General features: G+C 46.5%; 1 protein-coding gene across 2 annotated transcripts in view; it reads right to left on the minus strand.

Annotated features, from left to right (window-relative positions):
• Nucleotides 1-452: 452 nt before the first annotated feature.
• Nucleotides 453-17,613, minus strand: part of arid1ab (AT rich interactive domain 1Ab (SWI-like)) — a 53,661-nt gene continuing 36,500 nt past the window's right edge. For both annotated transcript variants that reach the window (XM_042435159.1, XM_042435158.1), the window contains 16 exons: nt 13,724-13,964; nt 12,968-13,057; nt 12,393-12,563; nt 11,532-11,832; nt 10,775-10,920; nt 10,540-10,637; nt 10,235-10,444; nt 9,906-10,110; nt 7,802-7,934; nt 7,017-7,192; nt 6,810-6,939; nt 6,507-6,626; nt 6,210-6,306; nt 5,170-5,989; nt 3,916-4,046; nt 453-3,808 (listed from right to left, as the gene is read on the minus strand). In XM_042435159.1, coding sequence (XP_042291093.1) covers nt 1,889-3,808; nt 3,916-4,046; nt 5,170-5,989; nt 6,210-6,306; nt 6,507-6,626; nt 6,810-6,939; nt 7,017-7,192; nt 7,802-7,934; nt 9,906-10,110; nt 10,235-10,444; nt 10,540-10,637; nt 10,775-10,920; nt 11,532-11,832; nt 12,393-12,563; nt 12,968-13,057; nt 13,724-13,964 — 4,989 coding nt within the window. In that variant the 3' untranslated portion in view covers nt 453-1,888. The remainder of the gene's footprint in view (nt 3,809-3,915; nt 4,047-5,169; nt 5,990-6,209; nt 6,307-6,506; nt 6,627-6,809; nt 6,940-7,016; nt 7,193-7,801; nt 7,935-9,905; nt 10,111-10,234; nt 10,445-10,539; nt 10,638-10,774; nt 10,921-11,531; nt 11,833-12,392; nt 12,564-12,967; nt 13,058-13,723; nt 13,965-17,613) is intronic.

A 17,613-nucleotide genomic window follows, 5' to 3' on the forward strand; every position in this document is an offset into this window, starting at 1 on the left:
GAAATATAAATGAAATTCAGAGACCAAATACTGGGAAAAAAAAAAACAATTCACCCTTTGTAAATGAGAACTCCAAGCTTATGTGTATGTACCAAGCAGACTATGCCGGTTCACCCCTCCCCACTAATGTAAATATATATGTAAATATCAGCATGTGTGATTCAGGGACAAGGACAGCCATGCAACATTGGGGTGAGATGTCAATCAATGCACGGATGGAAAACATGGCTGTGCATTTGATAAGCAGCATACTCCACGGAGCCGTGTGTGTGTGTTGCATCTGCATCCGTGTGTAAATATCAAAACCGTCAGCAGAACACACTGTACGCTGCTTTACATGTATCGAATTGTCTCTGTGCAAGTGAAGTGCAAGCCGAATGAAAAATTCAGGGCTTTATTTACTGCTGCCTCAACCGAATGAAGGGAATATAAATAAATCCACAGCAAACGTCTTACGAAGATTTAATGTACATTTATTCTTAACACGTGGAACATATAGTATAAAGATTTCATACTGAATAAATGATATTCATTAAGCCAAAAAAAGGAAAAAAGAGGAATTTACATCAAGTTTTAGCTACATCATCTGAAATACAAATATGCAGAATCCGCATCACTGGAAAAAAAAAAACAAAAAAAAAAACAAAACAAAAAAAAAAAACAAAAAATTAAAATGGTTTCTTCATCAAGGTCTAGTTTGTCATTTATGAAGGAGCTCAAATGGAACCGCAGACATGATTTTTGTTATATTCTCTACACCCGGACCGGAGACAAACTGAAACTTGAAGTTGTGTTTGTTGGGGGGTGGCGTTGGACAGCAGCTAAACACCCCCCGGAGCGCGATACGAGCAGGGTGAGGCGCCGAAGGTAACTGAGAGGGTGGGGCGTCAAGTAATCACATGGCGTACTTGATGCATTGAACTTGTAATCGTCAAAGATTAAAAATGGTGAAGAGCAACAGAATTTGAGAAAGAGAGAGAAGTGTAATGTACAACATCATATATACACTGCAGCTTGGACTGCATCTAGAGTTGAGGACCAGTCCTAAAGAGGTGACTTTTTAATATAAGGGTCAAGTCATACAATCAAGGGACAAAGAGAAGAGGTCGGGGTGTTGTAGGTTCACCATACTTTGGGGGGAAAGCCGTTTTCTCTCTCGACATTAACTAAAACTGTTTTTAAAAACTACAGTTTGCTGCCAAGCCAGCGTATCTCAGTGTGAAACAGTATTATTACAGTATGTTTACAGTTTTTAAGGTGTACAGTACAGAAAAAAGTCCTACAATCTACTGCACAGGCCTCCCATGACAGATGTCTGTTCACAGCCAATAATGTGGTTCCTGTGGGGCTGAGTATATAGCATCCAAAGTTACAGCAATTATACCACACCACAGTCTGTGAGTCTATGTAGCCTCCAAACATGAACCATAATATTGTTTAGTCCGTGCCCTCTTCTCCCTGCCGACCCCCTGAGGGAGAAAGCGAGCACATGTATCCCCCAAGCACATGTATCCCCCAAACTCACTGTAAACGAGACAGCAACTTTGGTTACAGTTTTTTCTTTTTTCTGGAGATTTTTGTTTTCATTAAAAAACAAGTCCTTTCTGCAGGGCAGCGCACTCTGTCCTATGCCTGGGTCCCAATCTGCTCTTCTTTGCCAGTATCTTTCCATTTCAGAAGTTTAAAATCCACAGCTACTTCATGATATTCCTTCCTTTAGTGAGAAGCAGGGGTAAAAAGACAGTGGAATCCGAGGTGATTTTGCATAAATTAAAAAAAAAAAGGACAGTCAGTTTTGCTCTTTTCACTCACACGCAACAGACACACAAAAAAAAGGGGGGGAGGAGGGGGAACGGAAAGAGGCAGAGCTGAAACCTCCCCACGGCTGTCATGACTGGCCAATCAGAAACAGTACGTCACAGATCACTTGGGACACCATAGAGTTCATAAGAGGGGACACTGAGATGTCCAGTAGCCGCGACTCATACAAAGTGAACTCCGAGTGGTTTTCCTCCACCTTAGCCAGTGCGTGCAGGGCCCGGGCTGCCCGCCGCATCATGTCCACACTGGTGGGCTCAAACTGGGGTGCGCCCTGCATTTGTAGCAGGGAGCTCTGGCTCTGCTGGTACTGCGTGGCCGCTAGGCTGTCCTCCAGGAAGCCTAGCAGGTTACCCACGCTGCCTTTCTGCACAGCAATAGCCCGTGCTGCAAGGCTGTCGCCGTGGGCCAAGTTAGCCAACAGAACGACTGCCATTTCCCGGCAGACGGCCACCTTGCGCTCACCGACCAGACGCACCAGTGAGCCATAGAGCTTCTCCAAGCGGCTGAACGGTGGCGTTGCCAGAATGAGGTCGACGTTGTTGTCCTGGATGCTGAGCTTGCTGAGGGTCTCAAGGACCAGTCTCTGAGGGGAAAGTGAGCCATGGGGCCCCAGTGTGGGGAAGGGGTCCAAGGCCTCTGCTGAGGGGCAGACAGCCCAGTGGAGCAGGCCATCCAGCAGTGGCAGGCATATACTCTCTGGGTAGATAGAAAGGTCCAGCTGGCCTGAGATGTTCGCCAGAGTGACCAGGCAGTTCTCCCTTAACACCTCGAGGCAGTCCCACCACCACTCGTCTCTCTCGCAGCTCACACCTTCATCTTCCTCTTCCTCCTTCTCATAGGTGACCGGCGCCTGTTTGCGTTCAGGGTGCCTGTGGTGGAGCAGCACCAGGCGGCCCAAAAGCAGGAGGAGGCCTGGGTGTTTCGACATCTCCTGGTCATTCCCAGGGACGAAGGAGAGGCTGCGCACTATGTTGGAAACGCAGATGCAGCGTCGAGCTAGCGAGTCCTGCCAGTCCGACAGAGTGCTGAGTGGCGTTTCGTCCTTGCTGTGAGGTTCGTCCTCTAAGATCTTGATGTTACGGCGGCTCTGCAGGTCAGGGTTGATGCTGAACAAGTACTTGCCGTTCTCTTTCTGCTCCTCTGCGCCTCCACGAACCACTTCCTCTGTGACTGATCCTGGGCGTGCAGATAATACATCGTCAATGGTGGCAGTGACTGGTGCACCAATGGGAAGAGGAGGAGGGGTCTTCTCTGCTGGAGATTTCTGAGGTTCAGATGGCTGGGGCTGCTGCCGGGGCTTATTCTCCCCATTGGACTTGGATTTCTCAGGGTTTTCCGTCATTGTCTCAGGCATCTGGACCTTCTTGCGGCTCTCGGAGGTTGTTGGCGTGCGTTTCCGCTGTTTGAGAAGGTTCATCCGGCTCTCAAAGTGGGTCTGGATGTGTTCGGTAGTGTCACCACCACCAATGCTCCAGTGTATCAGGCCGCTGTCAAAGCACTGCCGCTGCCCAAGCTTGGATGAGTGGTTCAACAGGAAGGGATTCTTCTTCCGCACCAACTTGATGGGGAGTTTATCAAATTTACTAGCCTGCTTGGGCTTTTCCGAGTGGAGGTTGGGGTCTTGGGAGGACCCTGAGGTAGAGGTATTGGGTTCCTTAACAGAAGACTCCCTTTCCTTCTCCTCTTCCTCATCCTCTGAGGACTTGTCTTTCTGGGAGCTGTCCTCCTCCTGTTTCACTTGGACCAGTGAAGAGGCGTCAGGATTGGCCTTTGTTTCTTCTACCTCCTCATCCTCCTCGTCCTCTTCGTCTGTGTCCATGTCCTCTCCCTCAGGCATTGGAATTTCGTCATCAGAGTCATCAGCAGCGTTGGGGTCTATGAGGGTGCGCTGGCCGGGGTCTCCTACTTCATACTCCTTTAAGATACCAAAGATCTCGATGAGGCAGCGTCTGAAGTATTCCACCACCAGCTCCAGGAATCCAGGAAGCTGAGAAACCAAAGAAGATAATTACCAAAACAATCCCATGGTTCATACACCACGTGAAATTTTTTTTTTAAGAATATTCATGCAAATTGTAGCTTTGTGGAACTTACCTGGCATAAGTTAAAAGTAGTAATGCTATTGTCATCATACAGTAAAATGTTAATGGTATCCAAGGCCCACGTGCTTTCCGCTAGTAAGCCTGACTTTAGTGACATCATCACTCTCCATGCCTCAGGAGTGCCTGTTAACAGAGAAGAACAGAATGAATGTGAGCCAACTTGATCATGATCTGTTATTTTGGTTGTAAAAGACAGGCAGTGGTGCCCCAGTATCTATCATCATTCCAAATCAGCAGCTTACATCTGTTAAATGATTATAAATAAGCTTCCCCAGAGAACAGCCAAATATCAAATGGCAATTTAGGTCAGGCAGGCTGGTGGTCGTTCATCATACCTTTAGTAGTGATTAGCATTTTATGACTTCTGTAAAACTATGTCTCCCAGTCCAGGTTATACAGCTCACATTTTTGCTGTACTTTATGATTCAGTCTTTTTCAATGCTTATTGCCGATAGTTGGTATTAGGGGAGCAACGGTACAAAATTCATGGTTCGGTATGTACCTCGGTTTTGGGGTCACAGTTTAATATGACTGATGTAAACATCCAAAAATGTCTCATTGGCCAAAACTATTACTGAAACGGTTTAGTAACGGACTACTAACGGTTTAAAAACAAGCTTTCTGTTTCTTGCAAGGAGTCAGGACAGCTGCTGACAGCTGTTTATGATGATTCAGGGTCAATCAGAACTGGTTCTTATGATATACTGTCCAACATCATCAGAAATCAAATGTGTTTATAGTTGTTCTGAATGGCTTCTCTCAAAGGCAGAGTGAAAAGCTGGCCATCACAGAGAGGGGAGGGGAACGGGGAGACATGGTATCATGCCACTACAGAGATAATGGAGCATATTTTAATAATAGCGTTGCACTCAGTCAGTGTTATGGGTCTCTCGTTTGTCATTCTGATGGTCGCGACACTACAGGGTAACCAGTATACCTTGCCTAAGCCAGCTAGCATACATCCATGAGCATTTTATAGCTAAGTGGTGCACTGCCAAAATGTTCTGGGTTGAACTCACACTGAAGAATTACTGTTCCGCATGTTGGAGTAAGTGAATTATTAAACTATGTTGACAGTACCTGTTTGGGTCACAGAGAATACCAAACCAAGGAATGTCATGTACCAAACCAAACATCCTATACTGAACAGTTTGGGACTAATACACATACCATTACACCCCTAGTCAGTATCCATATGCATTTTTATGGAAAAAATTGAGTGAGGCGTGAAGTAGAAGTTCCGTACCTATGTCTTTCATGGTTAGCCGCCTGCGGGGCTTGAGGTGGGGTTGGGAGGCCTCTACAGAGCCAGGAGGGAAAGCCACATCTCGCCTGATCATGGGTTGCTGTACAGGGGCCTGGCCAATGTGGGAGGCGGGCACTGGAGGTCCGGCTTTCTGCACTTTGATGCCCGGATGCATGTAGGGGGACTTGCTGGGTGATGTCCTGCTTTCCATGGGCCTAGGCATGGGTGCTGGGCTTGACACCTGAGGAATGTGGTTCTGGGAAGTCTGGTAGGTGGATGGCAGGGGTCTGGTCATGGGTGGTCCAGAACCACCGGGGCCAAAAGGTGGCTGCCGCTGGTTGACATGGCCAGGCCACTGACCCTCGTGGTTCATGCGTTGGTCTGACGACATCATCTCCTCGGAGCGGTTCATGCCATGGTAGCCAGGGCCCTGGCCAGGTACAGGAGGTCCCTGACGGTTGGGATAGTTGGGGTAGCCCATCTCATTGCGGCCCTGCCACATTGGGCCCTGGGGGCCATCAGGACCTGAAGGCATGGGGCTTGCCATCATTTGGGGAGGCATTGGAGACTGGGAGTTGGGGCCTGCAGATGTTGGTCCTCGGTCCCGGCCAAAGGGGAAGGGGAACTGGTTCTGTGGGCCTGGTGGTCTGCGCTCCCCACCAGGGTATGCATTATACTGATTATACATGTCCTGTTGGCCCTGGGGCCCAGAGGACTGGGGTCCTGGCTGCTGCTGGCCACTATATGGGACGTTGTACATTTCTCCCTCATGGCGCTTGGCGGGAGGACCATACCCTCCTTCTACAGGACGCTTGTAGTTCTGTCAGCAGACAACAGTTAGCATTAACAATTCAGTATCTCAATACAATCATATCAAGAAGAATTAATCCTTACATCTCTTTAAAAGGATGCAAGCAGAGGTAGGAAAATGTACTTTTAACACATATATAGTAAAAAAACATATTTAATCACAGAAATGTTTTAAACAGGGAATCAAGCTAAAATAGAGGCACTACAAACACCGAACATAATGTTCTTACCGGTTGCTGCTGTGGATACATTCCTGGTTGTTGATTTGGGTATGGGCCACCAGGGGGAGCTCCTTGGCCAGGGTACTGATTGGCATAGGAGTCATGCCTGAGAACAATAACAAAAGAGAAAAGTTTACACTGATTCATTTCTTCTTTTCAATCAAATGTACAGGCATTTTAAGCATGAAAATCAAATGCTGATAAAAATGTACTCTTTAACATGATTGCACTGGCAAAATGCCTCAATCCAACCATCTTCTTCTTTGGTCAGAATAAACACAAATCTTCGTCTTGAATTCTACTTACCTTTGCTGTGGTGGAGGGCGGCTGGGCGAGTACATCCCTGTGTCGGCTCCAGAAGGCATCATGTTGGGCTGAGGAGCTCCTGGTCCCATGCTGCCGTCAGGGCCCATGCCCGGCTCCTGTCTATAAAACAAACAATGCTCGTCAGTTTATTTGGTTCTACTGGATACACAAACGGATTGGTATAGCACAAATAATTCCCCTAAAGCTAACCTTGTCTAGCACTCAATAATACCTCTGATAAATAATACAAAATTAGAAAACCATATGGTACTGCTGACACATAGAGAATACTGTGGTGTTTACCTGCGGTCGTATCCGTAAGGGTACTGTTGCCTCTGGCCCATCTGCATGTTACCCATGGGGCCAGGTGGGCCTCTGTTATACTGTTCTCCCATGCCACTGTTAGGGCCTGGCGGCATGAACGGCTCTCCAGCTTAAAAGTGAAAAATATCATTAGTTTCAGCTCTAACAGAATTCCAACAGCATGTGATCTAGTTGGTCGGCACTCACCTTTCCTCATGCCACCGAAGGGGTCTTTGTTGGACTCATAGGGACCCATCCGAGTCATCATCTCTGGACCACCCATACCGGGCTGGTAGCCCTGAGAGTTGGGAGTCATGGCGTTCCTTCTGGAAAATGCTGGGTCTCCACCATCAGCAAAGGGATCCTGCAAATTTACGCTACTCCTACAAGAGGGCAGGAGGCTTGTTAGTAAAATGTAGAATTTTTGGTTCATATACTGTATATCAGTTTCCAAGGTATTCATTTTTTATGAGGAAATTCATATTACTGTAGTTCATATCTTAATATAGCCTTAATTTCTGAGGGTTTTGAGGGTTGCAGTCATATTCTAAATCCCAAACACTTAATTTAATCAATCGTTTTCATACTGTCTTCATTATTATACTCCTCTTTAAAAGGTGCAGTGTGTAGGATTTAATGGCATCTAGTGGTGAGGTTGCAGATCATTCTAAGGTAAAAACACAAAATTCTTATTTTCAGGTGATTATACACTAATTAAAACATACTTATGAATATTATATTCCATATCTGCCAAGTCCATTCTGATAGATGCCACTAAACTCTACACACTGCACCTTTAACACAAGTAGGTTGGTTGAGACATGACCAACCACTACATACCTTAAAAGAATACTTTCATGTTTGTTGTATTCTATTACTATTTCCAGCTGCAATGATCCACTTTCTCCACAGGGATCAGTTTCATTTTATTGTGATGACTCCTGCTATTTTTAATATCTTAAAAACATGATATTGTGACTTCTAACTCGTACCTGACACCAGGCATTGGAGGCATTTGTGTGTGCGGGGTGGAGGCTGGGGTGGGGGGCTTCAGGTCTCCCCCTTCTGCCATCGAACTACTGGTGGACTGAGGGGTCTGGGGGCCTTGGAGGGATCCTGAACCAGCTGCAAAACAAGGATATACACACACTGAGTACAGGGAAAACAACAACAACAACCTCCAATTTGAAAAATTCAAAGATTCTGGAGAACTCAAAGAACTCTTGCTCCTCCTCTCCTCACTCCAGGAATAAAGGCGAGAGCTGATAGTTGATAGAGAGGCAGGATAGTCTTATGGATAGGCTGAGCACTGCTGGGGGCTTTCAGGAACACATGCTGCTTTTGGCAATTCTAAATTCCATTAAGAAATTCCTGAGTGCTGCACAGAGCAACACAGTTTGTGTCAAGCTGACTGGCTTTTGAGTGCGCAGCCAGTGAAAATGTTGAATCCTCCAGCTCATCGCAGCATGCCAACCCCCCACCCCCACTTCCACTTCCCATCACCCTCCCCTACCACCGCCAGGCTCTTGGAGTCACCAGGAAACAATGATCTAAACCCTGACTCTGACAGATTACTGCCTGGCCTGTAGAGACAGTGACTTGTGTATATCTGCGTGATAGTGAGTGATAGATTGTTTGTGGTGTGTGTGTATGTGTGTGTGACATAGTGGCACTCATCCTTAACTTCAGCTCAGGACTTTCTCACTATTAGCATGCCAGTCTGATGACTCACAGGTTCCCATTCATTAAACTGGCACACACACACACACACACACACACACACACACAACACCGGGGTCACTGGCAGGTCACATTTATTCACATTTTCTCACATCACCCTCTTGCCTGTCTAGCTCTCACACATACACACACATTAACCGGCTCCCCCTCCCCCCTCCCCCTGGGCAGGGATTTCCCTCCACTAAAGATGAAGGGAGGAAAAGGGGAGGGGGAGGAGGATCTCGTGAGGAACAGAAAAAAATAGCATGGTAGAAACAGAGAGTCAGAGAGAGAGAGAGAGAATCGTGTGACTTTTACACACATACACACACGCGCACACACACACACACACACTCAAGCTCTTCCCCCCATTCATCATTTCTGGCTCAGTACTAATCTCCAGGGAGTGTTGCCTTGCCTCTGTAGCCCTGGGCCAGGCACCAGGCAGCGAGGACATGCCACTGACGGGGCATCGCTATCGCCAAATCACCTCCCGCCACATGCCGCCACCCCCACCCCCCACCCCTCTCTCCGGCTCTTCCTTCGTACTAACTAGAGGGTTGATGCCAGCTGACAAGCACCCTGATGTCTCCTGTAACAACACCCCGGCGCTGAGTCAGTGCCCCGTGTCTGACAGCCTGGGTCTCGGCCAGACTGAAACAGCACGTGGTCGCTCCTGGTGTGGTTGCTCCTGGCAGCTATAACAGGAGTCCCTCCAAAACAAACAGCTTCCAGGCGACAACGCAGCCCTGAGAATCCCCACCCCCCCCCCCCCCTCCTAAAAACCACTGCACACCCCTTCACCTCTGGTATGACACATTGCCAGTGTACACACAACGACTTTTACCCAGAGTTCATTGAAAGATTTGGTATGCTGGTCTCTGTTCACACAAAAAACCAATAGGGGGGGGAGTCTGAAAGGACAAGTCTTTCGTCATGTCCTGTGCAAATGCCAGGAGTATTCCCCCAAGAGATGCGTTTCTTGGAACTGTCCAGAGGATGCAGTGGACTTCTGTGACTTACAGCTACCGCTCCGTCATTTACAACTCCTCCAGTATATACGACTATACCAAAACAGCAGTGATTTATGGAGGATGGCAGGCCCATACAGTTGATGACAAACGATGGTCTAAGATCGGCTTTTAACATTGCAATTAATAGTGTACCATAAAAAACACAAGTTTATGGGCAGATGATGTGAGGCAAATAGAGCAAGGAAGATGTGATGAATTGCATGGCAACCACGTGGCAGCCAAGAGAGAAAGAGAAATGAAATAAGCCTTCGTTCTTTCATTCATTCAATACAAGTGTACTTCGATGTGTAACTCAGAGGGGGAAATAAATGGTGATGAGGTGTGGGAGGACGCCAGCGCTCACCTGGGCTGGGAGGCTGGATCTTAGGCTGGTTCTTTTTGGTGTCTGTGTTGAAGAAGTCCGGGGGCGGGTCCTCGCCGCGCTCGATCTTGCACTCGAAGGCGTACAAACACTGGATGTACTGTTTCTTGAGCGAACTGGCCGCGCTGCTCGACGTGCCCACGTTCAGGTTGGTGGCCAGCTCCCTCCACTTCTTGTTCTTGTTCACCTGGTGGGCGATAAGAGGAAGGAGGAGGCTCAGGAAGATGCACACAACAGACTCATAAGAAACACAATGTTGCTTGTTCTGATCTGTGATATTCAGTTCAAATTAAGGTGGCATCCAGCCATACCTGGGTGAGGCCGCCGATCTCTTTGACGGATACGTAGAGTCTGAATAGGTCGAGAGGCTTGCGTCCCACGGCGGGCAGGTTGTTCATGCCCATGGCCTTCTCCTCTGTGAAGGCCAGATATCGGTCCACCCACATCTTCCTCTCTGGCTCTGGGCCAAGCTCATACAGGCGAGTGATCTTCTCGTTGGTGATGGTGGAAGAACTCGACTTCTACAGACAGGCAGATGGCGGGAGAAAATTGTGAGACTGAGAAGAAAAATCTAATATTAAACAAGAATAGAATTGCAAGGATTTAGAACTTCTACCTTTTTTGATTCTGGCTTGGGGGTTCCCTCCACTTTGTTGTTCATCTTCTGGGCAGGGTTTATTTTCTCCATGACAAACTCTGAACTGGGAGCCATCCCTGGGTGTTCAGGAGTTACAAGGGGAGGGTATAAAATAAAAGATTACCAGTCTATAAAACCATTTTATGGATTAACTTCCAGGCCCATAGTGGTACAACAACCACCTGACCGGGGCTGCTTAGTAGCCTTTACTCACCAGGGGTGTTGTTGGCCATGTTGGCTCCCATTGGGTATGGCCCTGGACCTCCCTGGTTCATCATGCCGTGCATGCTGTTCATGCCGGGGCCGTATGGAGAGCCTGCTCCCATCATGCCTTGGGACATGTTGGGGTAGCCAGGTGGCCTGAAGAAGAAAAGGCTTGTTTAGAAGTAAGACACTACTGGCTGATAAGATTTAATCACTAAGAAACTCCTAAAAATTAAGATTAAGAGTCTGTCATCCTTTTAATGCTTTTCTGTTTGATACTGTAACAAGTCTATGCTTTTTTTCCTTTGTGTTCACTGGGTTCATCTTATTCTGTAGGAAACATCAATTTACGTCATTTGATTCTAGCATTTGCCAAGTCCACAAGAGCCTCTCTGTAGGCTGAGCTGGCATCCTCGCTGGGGAAGGATGTGATTCACTGATCTCAGAGACCATCTCCTGCTCTCTTATTCTCTCCATTTCTTCCTTTTCTCTCATAGATAAGTGTTTGGTCTACTGCCATCTACTCAGCAGCACACAGGCACCAAAACACACAGCAGACTGGCTTGCACGTGGGAAGAACCGATCATTTTTCATGCTGATACAAGCAGCAGTACAAGCAAGGACACAAATATTCTGCTAAAAGATAGAAAAAAACCCTCTCTAGGCTTGAGAGTCTTAATACAATGAGTTGTACTAAACCTCAGCAGTCAACTGTTCCCCCGTGTCTCATTGAGACACTAATGCAGCTGGTAGCTGTAACCACCTACCTGTTGTGTATGGAGTTTGTAGGTCCGTGGTGCATGGAGGGGCCACCGTCCTTTCTGTTCATGCCTGGAGGGGGACACATCCCGGACCCCACCTGAGGAGGCATGGCGCCCATGTTAGAAGCCATCCCAGGACCGTAGGGCCGAGTACCCATCTGTCCAGGGCCTATTCTGCCAGGTGGCATGCTTCCATATGGAGCCCCACTGCCCTGGCCGGGCATGGGGTTCATGGAGCCGCCCATGCCAGGACCACTGGGGTAGTTGGCGTTGGGCATCCCTGTGTAGCCGGGCTGCCTGGGGTAACCTGGAAGTGTCAGAGATGGACAAACATTTAGTCTGTTGCTACATGAGGCTGCTTCACACAATCATCTGATGCAGTTTGATGCCAGCCTACTGTCTTTGTAAAATGTATTTCAGTCGAAAACAGAGAAATCGGTGGATGGACTTCTACTCATTTCTCCCTGACGAGATAAAGAGTTTCAGTAGTCCGGCTCTAAATTTACCTCTGTGCTGCCTGTTCTGACAAGCAGCCTGATGAAGCGGGCTTTATCTGGCCCTCGCTGTTCGCTGCTATGACTCATAGCAGAACTTCTTCAAAGCTCACAAAACCATCTGAGACTTCAAAGTGAAGTGATATAATTTGATAAATATATAAAGTGAGAGGAAACTTTAAAGCATTTTTAAATCTGGGCTATCTACAATACTCTGATGGTTGCAAGACGACAACTGTAAACTCATTCATAATATTTTTAGGGGTTTAAAAAAAAAAACTCTGCATGATATGAGGGAGGAGAGTGCATCACTCAACACTGTACTCTCCTCTCTCCTCTACTATTTTGTTTACCAGTGTAGAGGGACTTTTACCTTGTGGGCCATATTGGCCCCCCTGAGGCCCGTAGTTTCCCATAGAGTTGTTCTGGGGATACGGTCCCATTCCACTATGCATCTGGCCTCCCGAAGACTGGCGTGGAGATAAGGCAGAGCCAGGTTGTCCAGGTGACCCGTAAGGAGGCATCTGAGGGTTACGCATGTACACTGCAGAATGAGAGGATTAGGACATCATTAGATACACACTTTTTCATTTGGAAATACCTCACTTAAAAAAACTGCATCTGCTACGGTTACATAACACATTATGAACTCTTTACTTCCTCACAAACGCAGCACAGTGTGAGTGTTCTGTTACTCTCATTTGACCTGGCAAGTAGGCTACAAGAACATTCTTATTTAAAGATTCAGCCTGGGGGAGTGTTTACAGGAGGGAATAATGCATACATATGCAAACAATCCCACCCAAGAGTTGCTGAGGACATGGCACATATTCTTGCCACTGTCGGCCACTGAACAGATGAGGGTTAGGTGCTTTGTATAAGGGCACCTCAAGAGCTACTTGACCATATCTTGGACTAAAACCCCTTGAAGCATGTCGCCATACTCACCCCTGTCCTGACCCATGGCTGACTGGTTCATGGAAGAGTGCATGATGCTGTCTGACTGGACGCTGGGCGGCCGGGGAGGCATCTGATTGCCTGTGGGGAAGCAACAACACAAGTGCTCAGGAATTCAAATAGGAGTTTGAAATTATCTTCAGAACTTCCAAGATTGCTTTTGACCTGCTGAGTATCAAATGACCACGAGCCAATCAAAACCAAGCAAAAATAAAAACCAAAAATAAAGACTATGACAATGCATCTCTGCTGTCTGTCTGGTTTACAAGCATCATGTTTGGAAAAACTTAATGCTCCCATCTGGCTAGTCGCTTCATGAATTACAAATGTGATCCGGTGTATTTGTGAGTGCGTGAGTTTTGAATGAAACTAAATCTGTCTCCTGCTTGTTTACTGAATGTTTCACACAGCATCTGATTATATACTCTCTATACACACACTGAGCACAGTTAAGGTGACACTTCTATAAAAAAACGCATTTTAAATGATTGTGGCTGGTTAGGTATTTTTAGCGGGTATGTTTTTTGGTTTAGCAGCTTTTGGCAGGTGAACCAAAATCACTGCCTTCATTTGGTTTTTTTTGTCAACAAGTTCCTGTCCTGTCATTTTGCACACCCCAAAAATGTGATAGCTTATACTACTATGACGCACTGAAAGACATTCAACAAAGACATCTGTCAATACATGAACAGAAGTATGACCTCAAATAACATTTTTTAAAAATTCAGATCTTTCTTCTTTCTTTACCTGGCACCGCAGCAGGAGACAGAGGGCCAGTGCGGGAGGGGGTGACGCTTGCGGGGGAACCCACAGGCGATGGCGAGGGTCCGCGTATGCCTGACAGGTGGGGCGAAGTGTGCGGAGAGAAGGGCGACTGGGCAGGGTTGCTCTGCTCACCCTGACTGCTGGACACCCCTGAGGTGCTGACGCCCGGGCTCAGGGCTCCCTCTGTACCAGTGGGCAAGTCGTCGATAGACCCCGACAGATCCTGGAACGAGAGAAGCGACGCAGGCTTAATGATGGTTTTTACAGGAATAGAAAGTTGGAGCCCATCTTTTACCACTTTTCAGGATTCTATCAGTGGACCTTGTATCTAAATTATTTCAACAAGAAAAGCATTATGTATTTTAAAACCAATTAAAGGTGGAACAAAGGGAAATTTATACTGGCTGATAAACTGCATGATAAACAGCAGCAAAATGCATTTGTGAAAAATAAAAACGCAGACACTGGCTTGGTTCAAATTCATTGAACAACTCATTGGACATTTTAACATTGTGATAACTAGAAAGCCTGAGCTGATAGCTGTGAATATTAGTACATATCTTTTTCATTAAATATGGTGGACATAACCTGAAGCCAAACAACCATTCTGGGACACCTAATTCATTCACTTCAAATCATCTGATGGGAAAACATCTAATTCCAATTCTATCTTATGCACCATTTCAACAATGTATGACAGTTAGATGAGAATATGTTTATAAGAATAAACATTTACAAGAGAAAAAACATCAATCAAACAAATCGCTTCTCTGTGGCTTTAAGGAAGCTGGGGTTATAATATAGTAAGAAGGAGATTAAATGGAAAAACTGATGCACGATGTCAATGGCGAATCAGTGTGTGTGTGGGTGTTACTGTGTCGGTGTGTGTAAGCAGATGTAAATAAAGCCCGATTTGGCTCAGACTCTAAAGTGTGAAAGAACTAGAGCATTTTGGGGGGGAATATGAGTCATAGTCAGACTTTTGCACATACTTGCATGAGGAAGGTGAGAGCGTTCTATTTCAGAGAGTCATGTCAAAGTCAAGTGAAGTCAAATCAAGTCAGTAGAAATCCAAATTGCCAATGATATGTTACAGCAATCTTTGCCGTTGTCGGGGGTGCGTCTGTGTTATTCTCTCATACAAGACTGCCAGCCCTATTATAACACAAGCACACATTCAGGTACAATGACTTATTCTTCCACCTTCTTAAAAATACTCCACATCACTCCCATAATGCTGATAATGATCCATCTTGGCAAGGATTACTTGGTTTGTGTGGCTCGCAATGAGAAAGTGGGGGGAAAAAAAATATTTGAAGCAAGTCATCTCGGGAGGCAGTTGAAATAATTGGTGCTGGGCACAGGCTCTAGTGCCATGTGGTGTTGTTATTGAGCCTCGCTGGCTGTGACACAGAAACAGCCAGGCAGGCAGGAAGGTAGGAAGGCAGCCGGCGATGATTATGTTTGTGGGAAGGTGAATGTTTACACACTGGCCACTCACGTGGAGCCCATGTGCTTACTCAGAAATGCAAGCTCATCTGCCAGTCACATTGAAGGAGGGAAAAAAAAGGGAGTTAGGAGGAGGAGGGGAGGGGAGGGGAGGGGGGGGAAAAAAAAGCACTCATTGGAAGGTGGCCAACTATTCCCATAGAAATCTCACACTCGCAGGCTGGCTGCAGCCCCGAAGCCGGCGGTTTTGCACTTGAAACAGCGCCCGTTGCTATTTTTGGGACGTGACCTGATGGAGGAACCCCAGAGGGAGTGACAGGAGGAGAACGCTGATTCAGAATACACCCCCCCCCCCCTCTCCTCTCCAACCCACCCCCACCCTGTTCCCTCTGCCCTCCCTGCATCTCTTCCTCTCTTCTGTGACTGCACAAACCTAGGCCTTTTTGACCCGCGCAGGGAGATGTGGAAGCTACAAAATCATGCGAATCGCAGCAGGAACGGCTTTATATATTACACGCTAAAGTGTTTCATTGGCTGATTCCCAATTAATGTTCACAAATGTAAAAAGAGGTCATGTGAGCGACAAAAGAGCGGAGAGAGATCTTAATGCTCTGGAGTAGAGTGCAGAGATCAAACAGCATGACATTCCTTGCTTAAACAACCATGGCGGGATCCTTTTTCCAGCAGCCAGCATCGTCAGCTGACCTACATCCCCCCCCCCCCCCCTCCCGCTTCCCGGCCAGCACCACCCCACCTCCACTCAGACATCACAAGACCGGTCATCTGACAGAGGGCTCTGTCTGCCACGATGACCACCTTGGTAGCTGCCACGCTCAAAGCTTCAGAGATCACTGCACAGAGTCACGTCCTTGTCACAAAAACCCTCCTACATCGATGCCCCCCCCCCCCTTTTTCCCAAAGCACAGGGCAAAAAGGTCAGGGGTCAATTCCTGGAGATACGCCCAGGAGTCTCACCACGACAGGAGGTCATTGTGGACGGCTGCACAAGACATGCACGCTTCAGTCATGAGACAAGAACGAGGGATCAAAAAAAGTAATAACAAGGCAAGATCCTTCCTGTTAGGAAACAACAGCCCTTAAAGTGGGATTACGGGGGTCCCCGGGAGCCATTTAGGGGGTCTGAGCAGAGTGAGGATCAGTCGAGTAAAAACTATGAGAAATGAGCAAAATTGGAGAAGTGACAGTCTTCACTTTTACCACTGTTTCAGACAGCGTAGACTGGGCCTCGGTATCGATGTTTGTTTTTGGCACTAAGGTTAATGGTCAGCCAGTACAGTAAACTGGCATTGAATGAATGAATAAATTCTAACAATTTAAGACTGCATTTTATTGGGGGGAAAACAGGGTGTTGTGAACCGCAACCAAACTACTGTTGCTCTTACGCTCTTTTTTTTTTTTAACGAGAACCCCAAACAAGTGTTTCCTGCGATGTTTTATAGCAGAATTGGGCCACCTGAAACCAACACCACCTCTACTAAGATCATAAAAATGAAAACACTTTTATGACACAAAAACAAGAGGCAGAGGCACTGTTTCCACTGAGAAAACCATTATATTTAGTGAGTCTATTGTTTAGGCTGTCATTAAATTTGATTACAAAATGAGATGGGCCAGGATCTGAGTAGCTTACTGTTTCCTCTAAACAGCATCCTGGGGAAAACCCTGTAACTATGGTTCTATGAACTCTGGATGACCAGCAGATAGTATGTAATACCTAGATTTCCACCATCTCCGGTGGTCAGGAAGAATAACAGAAGAAATCTCCACAACGCCCAGAGATGATTTATGTTTTTATATGTCTTGATAGAGGGGGGGTGGGGGTGGGGGGGTAGCCCAGATTGGAGTTAACGTGACACTGCTTTGTACTTCAAGAGTGGAGTGCTAAACTATGTCCCAGATTTTTCTCCCTCTGCTTTCTTTTTTTTTTTTTTGGTCTACATGACAGAATTACTAAATTATTCCTGGATAAAGGCAAGTTTTCCTGCCGTTGCAATGAACACTATAGACTGAGTCCACATAACTTTATAGTGACTGTACATACAATGGATTTAATGTTAAGTTGCTCTTTAACCTTTGTCTTAATGAAACTGTTTTATGTTCCTCAAAGTAAAGTATCATAAAAAGTATGGTTTTGGTATCAGTACGGAAACATGGATGTCATGTTGGCAGCCAGAGTGTAGACAGCAGTATAGTACAGCATTATATCACCAATAAAAATACTCTTAAATGGGCTTTCTAATGACTTAAAGCCTTTCAAAAGTTTATTTCTCCTAAAGCACAATAACAAATAATCTACTGAAAAACTTCCAAATCATTCACACATATGCCTGCTACACCGGCACATATGCAGCGTACAGGACGAGCTCTTTAAAATTCTGTAAATATCTGACAACTGACAGCTC

This window comes from Thunnus maccoyii, chromosome 15, assembly GCF_910596095.1.
Source record: "Thunnus maccoyii chromosome 15, fThuMac1.1, whole genome shotgun sequence".
NCBI classification, from domain to species: Eukaryota; Metazoa; Chordata; class Actinopteri; order Scombriformes; family Scombridae; genus Thunnus; species Thunnus maccoyii.